The sequence below is a fragment of the Equus przewalskii genome, chromosome X (assembly GCF_037783145.1).
Source record: "Equus przewalskii isolate Varuska chromosome X, EquPr2, whole genome shotgun sequence".
In the NCBI taxonomy this organism is placed as follows: Eukaryota; Metazoa; Chordata; class Mammalia; order Perissodactyla; family Equidae; genus Equus; species Equus przewalskii.
The window spans coordinates 108,876,945-108,889,705 of NC_091863.1; the positions used below are offsets into that span (position 1 = coordinate 108,876,945).

General features: G+C 47.5%; 1 protein-coding gene across 26 annotated transcripts in view; it reads left to right on the forward strand.

The window, feature by feature from the left end:
• Positions 1-10,379: 10,379 nt before the first annotated feature.
• Positions 10,380-12,761, forward strand: part of LOC103541166 (integrator complex subunit 6-like) — a 53,770-nt gene continuing 51,388 nt past the window's right edge. For 4 of the 26 annotated variants that reach the window (XR_011535998.1, XR_011535999.1, XM_070604806.1 and 1 more), the window contains exons 1-2: positions 10,647-10,906; positions 11,048-11,125. Coding sequence is in view for 22 of the 26 variants with exons in the window: in XM_070604806.1 (XP_070460907.1) it covers positions 10,796-10,906; positions 11,048-11,125 (189 nt within the window). In the remaining 4 variants the exon portion in view is untranslated. Of the gene's footprint in view, positions 10,907-11,047; positions 11,126-12,761 lie in introns of all 26 variants that reach the window. The other 22 variants (XM_070604800.1, XM_070604805.1, XM_070604812.1 and 19 more) reach the window with 15 other exon arrangements.

A 12,761-nucleotide genomic window follows, 5' to 3' on the forward strand; every position in this document is an offset into this window, starting at 1 on the left:
ATGGTGGCTGTGTTCCAAGAGTGAGTGTCCTGAGAGAGAGAGCGCCAGGTGGAAGCCATATTGCCTTGATGACCTTGCCCTGGACATCTTCCAGCATTGCTCCCACTGCATGCCACTGGCCAGTGCACTCACAAGCCCCCATCCCTAAATTCAAGGCAGGAAGCATAGCCTCCATCTCCCAGTGGGAAGAAGGTGAGTCACATTGTAAGAGCACGTGGTGAGACAAATACATAGGTATGGCCATCTCTGGAAAATACAATCTCTCACACTACATCATCCCTTAAAGTGAATTAGACTATTAATGGCTCAATGGATTATCACTTTCAGAGAGATTTGCTTTCAACCAAGGACCCCATACCTTAACCTAAATAAGTTACTAAAAGTGGGGAGGCTACATCATTAAAGGTGGGAAGCATGATTTGAGGAAGAGTGCTTTAGTCTTTAATATAAAAAGACGTAATATAAAAAAGAGGGGGGGCTGGCCCAGTGGCACAGCAGTTAAGTTTGCACGCTCTGCTTTGGTGGCCTGGGGTTCAATGTTTCGGATCCCAGGCACGGACCTAGGCACTGCTTGTCAAGCCATGCTGTGGCAGGTGTCCCACATATAAAATAGAGGAAGATGAGCATGGATGTTAGCTCAGGGCCAATCTTCCTCAAAAAGTAAAAAAGACTCAAAGGTCTTTAATGTGGCATGCGAGGATGTCTCTGATCTGGCTCTTGGGTTTAATTCTTGGTTTAATTTTCCCAATTCTTGGGAAATTCCTTAAAATTCCCAAATTCTTGGGCTTAATTTTCCAATTATTCCTTAACTCACACCTTAAATACAAGGTATGCCAAATACAAAGCATGCCAAATTTCTAGAAGTTTTACCCAACATATTATCTTAAGTTCCCTAGAAGCAGAGCCAGAGACAAGGATCTGGGTCCTTGTAATTTACTGAGGGAGAGCTCTCAGAAAGAAGGGAGGGAGGGAAGAAGGAGAGGGCACAGAAGGGAGCTAAGCCATGATATTATCTCATTTAGAGTCCAGCTTTCGCCAGATCGCTAAAGCTGTGAAGTACGAATGACACCACAAGGTGATCCCCCTCTGAGGCCAGGGGGCTGTGTCAGTCAGTCATTGGCTGCAGGTTGGGGGAGGGGAGGCGGGCAGGCTGCCCACTTGGCATGGTGCCTAACCTTCGGGCCAAGGCAGCTCGCACTCCTGAGGGCAATTTTCCAGAGAAGGGGGAGCAGCTGCGAGCCTTTAGCAGCCCACATTAGCAGCAGCTGTGGGACGGGTGCCCTGGCCACCTAAAGGGGACCTGGGCCAGCCAGCAGCAGGGGCCGTCATGCACCTTAATCTGTTTCAAGGCCTCAGAGCCTGGCTCGCACTAGTCCTTTATCCTGGGATACAGCTGCCTTGCCTTTTCCTTGCTGCTCTCACCTCCTCCAGGAGGCTTTCCCTAACTAGCCGGCTACAGCCTCCCTTGCTGTGCTGGCAGACAACCTTGTGCAACTCTCTCCCGGCTCAGCATTAACCACATTGTCCTGGAAGTAACTGTTTATTTACCCGGCCTTCATCCGCGGAATAGAAGCTCACCAACGCAGGAACCATGCCCTGTTCAGCTTTTTCGCCCCAGGCACTTAGCAGAGTGCCAAGCAGAGCAAGCCTAAGTAAATATCTGGTGACCTGAACACCAGGTAAGTGACTGAGCTGGCAGTGCACGGCCAGCCAGCTCTGCTGTGAAGAGCTCTTCCTTTCCCGTGTGGTAGGAGGGAAAATGGGAAAACTAGCAACATATTTGGGACAAATTAAGTGATTTAGAACAAACTAGCTGGGGGGGGTGGTTCTTGCTACACCTAAGTATAAACATGGTTCTACCATTGTTACATTTTAAAGGACATGTTCTAACATGGTTTAAATATTGTCAATTTTTTAAAAAAATAGCCTTAAGAAGAGGGAAGAGGGGCTGGCCTGGTGGCGCAGCGGTTAAGTGCATACATTCCACTTCAGCGGCCCGGGGTTCGCCGGTTCGGATCCCAGGTGCGGACATGGCACCGCTTGGCACACCATGCTGTGGTAGGCATCCTACATATAAAGTAGAGGAAGATGGGCATGGATGTTAGCTCAGGGCCAGTCTTCCTCAGGAAAAAGAGGAGGATTGGCAGCAGTTAGCTCTGGGCTAATCTTCCTCAAAAAAAAAAAAAGAAGAAGAAGAAGAGGGAAGAATTATGCCATCTATGCATTAGTAGGACTAGAAATGTTTCTCTTTGGGTTATTAGAAATGGCTCGGTGTAAGAGCTGTGGAAGAATTTTTCACAGCACTAATACTCCCCAGAAGTCAAAAGGGAATCTAAAGGTAGTCAGTAGTATGGGCTACCTAAGAGGCAAAAGGCCTAAACCCAAGGGAAAGGAGTGAGATGAATTTGAGTAATAACTGCAAGGTGAAGCCTCCCCAGCGCTTGATGGCCTGGTGGATGTGGGGGAGGAGAGGCGGAGGGCTCCAGGTTGCCAGAGGCAGGAGAGGCCGAGGCTGGCCGTGGCAGGCACTGCCTTCCCCATCGCTGTGCTGGGAATCGCTCTCTGTGTATGACGTGCACCCCAGGAGCTCCACAGACAGAGTGAGGATGCTCTTGCCTTGTGAGTTCCTGACTGAAGTTCCTTACCACAGGGGCCATGGGGCGCTGGCCTCAGGGTGGTGAGGTGCAAGGAGAACAAGACAGAAGATGTGAAGGAGAAAGACCTAGATTCCGGGACCTCAGCCCAGAAGCTCCTACACCCTCGCTGGTGACAGGAAGTTACCCAAGTGGCAAAACTCACTGGGGAGCTTGCCTGGGGGCTGCCCTGGGCCAAGTTTCATTACCAGCTATTTTTATTTTTAGCCTTCATCATCTCTCAGAGTAACCAGGTCTATAAATGTCCATACAATTCGCTGCGCCTGGGCCTAGGGCAGAAGGGAGAAGCTAAAAAGGATTGTGCTAGGCCTTGTGCTGGGCACTTTGCTGCCCTTGATTGGCAGATGCCTGGATCTCGGGTGTCCCCGGTTACCTCCTAGGTTACTCACCTTGATTCTCGGGGCATCCCACCATTGCCACCACCCCTCATCAGCTCTCCTCCCACTAGGTTTTAGAAAGAGGGTCCCTGAGCACAGGTCAGTCAATAGGTGTCAGCAGGCAGATCCTAGCCAACCCATGTCCCACACAAGCCCACAGGATGGGTTATCTGAGGCCAATGTTTTGGGGAATGAGAGGGCAGTCTCAGGCCTGGGGCTGGCTGGGGCTGGTGGACTCACTCATGTGCTCCTCTCTCTTCTGGCTCCTCTGCGCTCTGCCGGGCAGCTGCTTCCAGGCTGGGCTGCTTCTAACGTGTGTCTGGGCTCCCAAGCACCCAGCACACACCCTCTCGTTCTGCTATTGTTCCTGTAGAGTGGGGAAAGAGAGCTTGGGCTCTGCAGTCAGGCAGCTGAGCAACTGAGGGACCTCAGTTTCCTCCCCTGGAAAAATGGGAAGAAAAACAATAGGCCTTACTCCCAGGGTGGCTGCCCTGAGATGAGGTATACAAAGCTGAGGACCTTGCCTTGCACATAGTACTTAAGAAATGAAGTCCTCACAACTCTAGTGTAGGCCCCCAAAACCTGCTGGAGGGAAGCAGCTTCTCCCCACTCTGAGGCTTATTTTTATACCCTACTCAGCCAGCTTGTCCCCTTGCAGGCAGACTGATTCTTTACCCTACTCTATTTCTCTCTGTGGCATTTATCGCCGTCTGACTTACTAGATATTGTTTGCTCATCCTCTGTCCCCAAGAGCAGGAATTTGGGCCTGTCCTATTCACTGATGTATATCTGGCTCCTGGAACAATGCCTGGTGCATAGTAGGTGTTTAATAAGCGTTTGTTGAATGAACTCCCCCTCGAAATATGCATCTCTTCCTTTGTCCCCTGTCTCAGCAAGTGGCCCCCTAATTTCCCTATTGCTCAAGCCAGAATACTGGTTCTCCTCTCTCCTCCCTTTTCCTCACACCCCATATTCAATCAATGATTGAGACCTGACTATCCTACCACCTAAGGGTACCTGGCATCCATTGCTTCTCTCCATCCCCTTGTCACCACTACAACTTGGCCTGTTTAGGTTAAGGAAATAGATTCCTAACTTGTCTTCTGGATTCCATTTTTGCCATCATCTAGCCCATTCTCCATGCTGAAGATAGGATGATATTACCAAAATAACACCTGCTGAGAAGCCTTCAATGGTTCCTCATTGTCCCAGGATAAAATTACAACTCCTTAGCAGGGCCTACTAGGCTCTGCCTGACCTGGCTCCTGTTCACCTCTCCAAGCTTACCGCTAGCCACCTCTCCCTCCATCCCATGCCCCCACCCCCAACTCCCCTACACTCCAGAAATACAGAACTTTCCTTTTTTCTTAATGAGTCTCTTTCAACATCTCTTAGCATCTCACCCACCTCACCATTCCCTGTCTAGAACACTCTCCCTCCTCCCCTGTACCATTCATCACCTCCGCCAGCCCTCCTTCACCAGGCTACTTCCTACATTTCCTGAGAGTGGCGGCTTCAAAGTCATATCCTTCAGGAAATCTTCTCTGTATGCCCCCCTGACCTCTCCATCCCTCTAGATTAAATGCTCCTTCTCAGTGCTCCCCAAACACCATGCATTTCTTCTCTTGTAGCATGTCATATAACATTGCATCTACTCTTTTACTTTCCCCACTAGAATGTAATCTACAAGGGCATGGACTATATCTATTGTTTTTATTTAACCCTTGTATAGAGCTTACTCTGTGCTAAGCACTTCTATAAACTCCTTACAAATATTAATGCTTTCAATCCTCCTAACAATCCTATGAGGTACTATTGTTATTACCGTTATACAGATAACGAAGCTGGGGCAGAGAGAGGTTAAGTAACTTGCCCAAGGTCACATAGCTAGTAAGTGGCAGAGCTAGGATTTGAACCTGCAAATCCAAGCTCTTGACCACTACAATATGCTGTTTCCCTTGTTCACCAATGTGTTCTCGTTGCCTGTCATAGAGAGGGTCTACCCAAGAAATATTTGAATAAAAGAAAGAATGACTAAACGAATAAAGAGAGTGGAAATAATAAAGTCCTTTGTGGGAGCAGCGTGAGGAAAAGAGGTAGCCACAGACTGAGACAGAGATTAGGTTCAGGAGTCAGAGAAGTTGAAAGCAAATAGTCCAAGGGGTAAAGAAGACGCCAGGGGAAGTGGCAGGTGATGAAAGGCAAGGCAGCGGGGGCAGGGGGAGCTCAGAAAGGCAAGTGACAAATCGCTCTGCAGTCGACAGAGGAAAATATAGAACAGACCATTGGATTTGGCCAGGAGCTGGCCTCTAGGGACCTCAGAACCGTTTCCAAAGAGTGCTGGGGAGAGAAACCAGATTGCGTGGACTTGAGGAGGGGGTGGGTGGTGGAGAAAGCAGACAGTGAGAGTTTACTCCCCTCGAAGCCATGAAAGGCGGGATTTGGAAGGGGGTGGTAGTCGGTTAAGCAAGTCATTTTGTCAAGATGTGGTCGTTAGGGCCTGCTTAAAGGCAAGAGGGAACAAATCTTTGGAGACTGAGAAGCCAGACCAGCCCTCACCAAAACAAAGGGTCTGCTGTATGGTGGTGGACCACACCACAGCCAACTACATAAAATGTAAACATGGGGCCAAGTATGCTAACTTTTGTTGTGAAGGGAATGAAGGCCAAGAGAGCAGTGCTTGGTAGGAATTCCTTCCTGAGAGATGTCTGGTAACTCCAGACATGAAGTAGAAAGGTCTGGAATGGGGGAGTGTGGTGCGGTATTCAAGTGAATTGATTTAGAGGCTACCAGTGAAAGAAAAGCAGATAAAGAGCAGAGACATGAAGAAGCAAGAGGCTACTATTTTCAAGAGCTCACGAGTTCAAAAAACATGAGAAAGCCAGAGAGAGGACAGGATGGCTAGTGCAGGTCATGGAGCTGCAATGCAAAAAAGAACTCTGTTAACTGGCCAGAGGCCTGACAGTGAAGATGGGCCTGAAATTTGGAAGCAGTTGGGAAGGGGATTTGGCCCAGAGAGCCAAACAGTGAGCAGTGGCCCGAAAAAGAGCCGTTTCATAAGGAAGCATGAGCAGAACAAAAGGGAGGCTGCAGAGGTGTCAGCTCAAGGGCTTGGCCTGGAGGGGTCTACTGGGGCCCAAATCCAAAAGGCCCTGCATCCGCAGGGACAGGGAACTGGGCCAGCCACTCTGCTCAGGTGGGGGATGGCAGGCAGGGCTAGGAGTCCCGAGGAGAGGAGCACTGAGAAGACAGTGAAAGAGTGGCAGCCACGGCTTAGTCAACACTTCTTTCACCAACCATTTTTGAGCATGTACTTCGCACCAGGCATTGGTTAGAGGCTCTGCTCACTCTCCAGGGATTTCCATTCCAGTAGCAGACAAAGGCAAAGCACAAATTAACCTACAACACGAGGGGCTGATGTTCTGTAGCGGAGAAAGATGTAGAAAGGGCCCTGAGGGTTTTAGTGTTGATGTGTGCCCAAAAACGCAATGAAGAGGTCTACACACACACTCTAGCATGATGCAGGGTCTCCTTTCCTCCAGGAAGTGAAGAAGAGAGGCTCATGCTGCGGGCTTGGGGTTGGTTTAATCTGAATAAGCCCATAAACGCACCAGTTGGTTATTTTTTGTATATTGTCACTTTTGTAGTTTTATAATGAGACACGGGTATTTTTCAGATTCTATATTTGCATCATTTCAATTCCATCTGAGCTTATGCCAAAAAAGATCAATAACATGTTAGGAAAAAAATACATTAAAAGGCATTCACCTGCATGGGGAGCACATCCCGCCGGTGGGCCGTGGGGTCTGCGTGCCCGGCCTCTGCGGCACTGGGACTGAGACCGTGTGTGCTTCCCCAACACGGGTAAATCATTTCCATAGTATTCACCTTGGAGGAACGCTTTTCGATTACTTTGTATGTAATTTTTTAACATAAACGCTTTTCTGATTATAAAGTAAAGTACACTCATTGTAGAAAGGCTGTGGGAAAAGCATAAAGAAGATTTTTTTATGTCATCTTAAAATACCATTTGTGAACTGGGGCATATCACAGTCCATATATATATATTTATTATATATAATATATGTTTACCATATATATTAATACAATATTTATAACTAAATTGATTTTATTTAAACAAATATATATGTTTATATATATAAATATACAAATAAGGACTATGATATGCCCCAGTTCACAAATGGTATTTTATATACATAAATATTTATTATAAATATTTATTCAATGTTTTATTTAATATTTAATTTACCATATTTGTTTATACATCTATACATAAATATTTATACATTCATAAATATTCATATATTCATAAACAAATTTCTACATTCACAAATATATATTTATTAAAATATATTTTAATATTCAATATAGTAAATGTATATTAAAATACTGTTATGTTTAATATTTAATTTATTTACTATTTTATATATAGATATTTGTAGATAACCATATATATTTTTATATTAATATTTATATTACATATTTATGTATTTATATTATATACTTATATTTATATTAATATATAATGTGTTATATATTAATATATAATATGCTTTTATTTTTATATATTATACATTTATATTTATTATATATATCATACATATATATGTAATAAAATATAAACTCCTAATCGGAAACCTTGTCCTTCTTCAACCAAAGGAGAACCTAAGCAACCGATCAACTCCTGCATTTCTCTGGTGGGCTGAAAGGGGTATATTATTACTTGGAGTCGACTCGAACAACTGAACTAGGCAAAGTTTGTTTCCAGGTAATAATCCCATCCCCACCTAGTGTTAGGCAGAATTCTTAGATGGCCCCCATGATTTTCACCCCATGGTGTTACCTATTGTGTAATCTTCTCTCCTTGAGTGTGGGTGAGACCTGTGACTCGCTTCTAGTCAACAGACGATGGCTAAGATGATGGATGGACTCTCATGAGCAAGTTACATTATATTAGGCTCCATCTTAGCTGACTGGGGTCAGTGATGTCCCTGCTGACCCTGAAGAAGCAAACAGCCATGCTGTGGACAGCCTATGGAGAGGGCCACGTGGCAGGGACCTGCACCTGCAGGCAGACCTGAGGGTGGCCTCCAGCCAGCAGACAGCCAAAAGAAATTAATTCTCCCCACATCCTGAATGAGCTTAGAAGTTGATTCTTTGCCAGTGGAGCCTCCTGATGAACACACAGCCTGGCTGACACCTTGACTGCAGCCTTGTAAGACTCAGCAGAGAATCCAGCTACACTACGCCCAGACCCCTGACTCATGGCAACTGTGAGGTAATAAATGTGTATGTTGTTTTAAACTGCTGAATTTGTGGTAATTTGTTACACAGCAATAGGAAACTAACACGTTGGCCCTGACCAGTCCTGAACTTTTAGCACCCTAGCCCACGTAGGCATTGCCCTTTTCCAATAATATTTGTATCAGAATGGAAATGGGAACTTCTAGTGTCTTTTTCATCCTCATTTCTCCATTAATTCCCACCAGGTGTATCCCACCAGACTGTCCTGATACGTGCCATGCATACTGCTATCTCTGGCTGAACTTTTTGTTCACACCATTCCTTCCAACCCAGAATCCTTCCCTTCCAACTTTGTGTCTCATCCAAGAAACCTTCTGAACTTCTAGAACCATTGCTTCCATTGCACTTTTTATTTGTATCATTTGTTCATCCCTGATTCATATACTGCCATGTGGCCTCTTGTGAAATCTTATTTTTCTGAAAATGTTATTGAATGTGTGTGTCTATAGTGTGTATATATAAAATACAAAGAATATATTAAAGATTATATCTATATCTATTTATATATATCTTCTGTTCTCAATGAAATTGTAAACTCACTGAAGCTCAGGATTCCACATTGTGCGGAGCATACTACTAGGAATACAGGAATATAGACCTCCCTATTTTAAAGGAAAACAGTATGGAGATTTCTCAAAAACTTAAAAATACAAATACCATATGATCCAGCTATGCCACTACTGGATATTTATCCAAAGAACATAAAATCAACAACACAAAGAGATTTATGCACCCCTATGTTCATCGCAGCATTATTCACAATAATCAAGACATAGAAGCAACTCAAGTGCCCATCAAGTGATGAATGGATAGAAAAGATTTCATATTTACATATATGTATATATATATAGTGGAATACTATTCAGCCATGAAAAAGACAAAATCATCCCATTTGCAACAACATGATGGAGCTGGAGGGTATTATGCTAACTGAAATAAGCCAGACAGAGAAAAATAAACATCGTACAATTTCATTCATATGTGGAAGATAAACAAACACATAGATAAGGAGAACAGATTAGTGGTTACCAGAGGGGAAGGGGGTGGGGGGAGAGTGAAAGGGGTAAAGGGGCACATATGTATGGTAACAGATAAAAACTAGACTGCTGGTGAGCACAATGCAGTCTATACAGAAACTGATATATAATGATGTACACCTGAAATTACACAGTTATAAGCTATATGACCTCAATAAAATAATTTTTTTTAATTGTTACATGAAGTAGTCAGCCAAGCGTGGTTGGCCACTTACTGAGCCCCTCCATAGAGCCAGACCTAAGAGCGTCCTTCATCGTTGCCCTAATCTCGCTGAGCCACACTTTACTGAAAACTGAATATGTCATCTCCCATAATTATTTCAAAGATTAAATGAAGCTAACATGGGCACTTGGCACTTCCTAGGTGCTTAATAAATGTGAGTTTACTCAGAACCTAGGTTGGCAACCCTCCCATGTGTAAAGGTAGACACAACAGTGGGTGGAATTTTCACAGGTAAGCCAATGCTTCAAAGAGCTCAATAAACTGAAGAAGCTTGTACATTACAAAAGGCCAGTTTAGGTAACTGTGTTTAAGCCTTAGTTTCCTTTCTAAGTAGGTAGATAGAAGTGGAATACAAAGCCAGCAACTGACTTAGAAATACTGATCAAGAGTGGGGAGAGTAGGTCTTGCCAGGAAAGAAGTGTGCTACTTCTGAAATGTCTTGGTCTTAGCCACTGGCAGGACTGATGGATTGCAGTTAGCAAAGCGTTTTCTGTGCAGCCTGTCCAAGCATCTGCTTCTGTACTTCTATACAACTGTTGCTCAAATTCACAATTCCTTTCAAATCATCTTTGAGAAGCAAGAGAAAATCCATCCAAACCACCCTAACTAAATATCCTAACAGCTTCCAAGTCCTTTAAAGGAGGGTCCCTAACATTTCCCTTTACCCCTTGCCTAGGTTCAAACTTCAACTCCCAGGGTTCGCCCAAGTCCCTCCCCTTGCCCTGTCATCTAATGAATATGCAAATACAACATAATTGGCAGCCAATGGCGTGGGTCCTGGTCACATGGTGCCGATGGTAGGTGAGCGGACAGAAGTTGTGTGTCGGTGAACAGAGACAGCTCTCAGTCTGGGGCGAGCGCTTGAGTGAGCGCGGACGGATGCTTGGGCAGTAGTCCCGGAGGCGGCGGCGCAGCGGTGGTGGCAGGAGAGGAAGGGGGAGGGCAGGGGAGGGACCCGAGGGCTACACACGCTCACACTTTCAAGTTCCCTTGGAGGGAGAGGAGGTGGGGCTGCAGAAAGGGGACGGGAGCAGTTCCATCCGTCCCGTCCCGTCTCCCCTCTTCCTCTTGCTCCCTGCACCCTGGCTCTGCGAGAGTTGAGGGTTCGGGTGGCAGTACGCGGCAGTGAGGGCAAGAGGGCCGGGAGAGTGGGGAGCGGAGCCAGAGGTGCGGGGGAAGATGCCCATCCTGCTGTTCCTCATAGACACGTCCGCCTCTATGAACCAACGCACTGATCTGGGCACCTCCTATTTGGACATTGCCAAAGGCGCTGTGGAGTTATTCTTGAAGGTAAAGGGAGGGGAGCGGAGAGATGGGGAGAGCTCCCGAGGGATGGGGGCGGTGGCGGATTTAGGTGCTTCTGTAACGTTTGTATCGCCCCCTCCTCCCTCCTTCCCTTCGCGGCCCCCTCCGTCATCCCTCGTCCCGCAGCTGCGCGCCCGGGACCCGGCCAGCCGCGGAGACAGGTACATGCTGGTCACCTACGACGAACCCCCGTACTGCATCAAGGTAAAGAGGCCATCACGGGGGTGGGGCGGGCGGGAAGCGGGAGCAAGTCGGCCGGAGCTGCTTGCCCCCCTTGCCACCGCCCGAGGCGGTCCTGCGTCGCCCAGCGGGGCGTGCGGGGCGAGGGGGGGCGCGCAGAGGGCGGGCGGAGTGGTGCAGTCGGCGGCTTCCGAGTAGCTGCTGCGCCCGGGGTCGGGGAGAGGGGACGGGGGAGGGGCAGCCCCGGGGAGAAACCGCAGGAGGGCCGAGCCGGTGGCGGCGACGACCGCAGCCGCCTCGGAAGATGGCGGACATTTTGCTTTTGTATGAGCCAGAGAGGGAGACTGAGGGCGCTGCTGAGATGGAAAGGAGGGAAGGGAGGGAGGCGAGGGGAAGGAGGGCCCGAGCCCCGGAGGGAGGCTGCGGGGCGGGCCCGCCCCTTCGGGGCGCACCACGCGCGGCTGCGGCCCGGGGGCCGGCGGAGCGTGCGACTCCGCCCCGGGTCCTCTGCGCCCGGCGCGCGGGCTTTCCTGGAGGCCGGGCTCCGCCTCCGACCCCTCCCTCCGCCCCTCCGCCCGCTCCCCGCAGCTTCTCCGTCGCCCCCTCTTCCTCCTGCCCCCCTCCCCTTCCTGCCGAGAGCGTGGCAGAGCCAGCCGCCGGCCTTCAAAGATTAGACGAGTGCTTTTGCGCTCCTGTGGTCTCTAACCCACCCCCGCCCAATGGAAAATGTGTCCGCTGAGCAAGCCTCCCAACCCCGAGACCCGGGGAAACTGTTTCAGTTCTCCTCCAGATTCGGTCCGGATAAGCCAGGCTCTCAGTGACCTTAGCTACTGTTAGTGTTTCATTGGAGACTCCATCGAAGCCGCGACGGGGTGGGGCGGGGAGATGCCCAGTCGCAACCCACACGGGGGCAGAGCTTTTTAGAGACCTGGCCTACCTATTTACATCGTAAATTAGGTTTGTGTTGGCCACGTTGGGATTTGTCCTGGGAAAAGAAAGGAAGGAAGGGGAGGACTCGACTGCGCGTAGTTATAATAGGCAACTTCGATGATCTGATGCACAGGATTCTGACCTACGGGAGGAAAGTACGGAGGACTTAACCTCCGTGGGATAGTTAATTTCTGTTCCTAATGGTGAGGAGATAAAGACCTGCTTTGCCTGCAGTGGCCCGATAAAATAGAACTCAGGCTGTTAAATCAGCCTGCATAAGTCCTGCTTGCGTACTGAAATTCAAAAAATATATTACCATAATCCTTGACGTCTTTTGCCAGACGCCCTCTTTTTCTCAGAATTGTCTTAATAGTGCTGGGGAGGCGCAGTCTGCCTGTGTTGTAAGCCGTTTCAGCCGAGTGAGGTGTTTTAAAAGAATGGAACCTACCCAACTGAATCGTTGGCCAAAGGGAGTGTTCCTTCGGAAATAAAACCAAAGGGAGCCTTTAATTTTGTAACTCGAAGCTTCGATTAGCCGTTTGACTAGGAGGTTCCTCTTAAAACTGTTTTGGTTTCCATGGTTTGTTTTCAGTTTTTGATTTATCTGTTTAGAAAAATGGAGCAAGTAGACATCTTCAAAATGCCATAAGCCTTTAAAAATGTCAGTTTCTCGAAAGGGCGTGACCATTTTTTCCACATAGAAAAGCAGATGTTTGTGCATCCCAAGCCT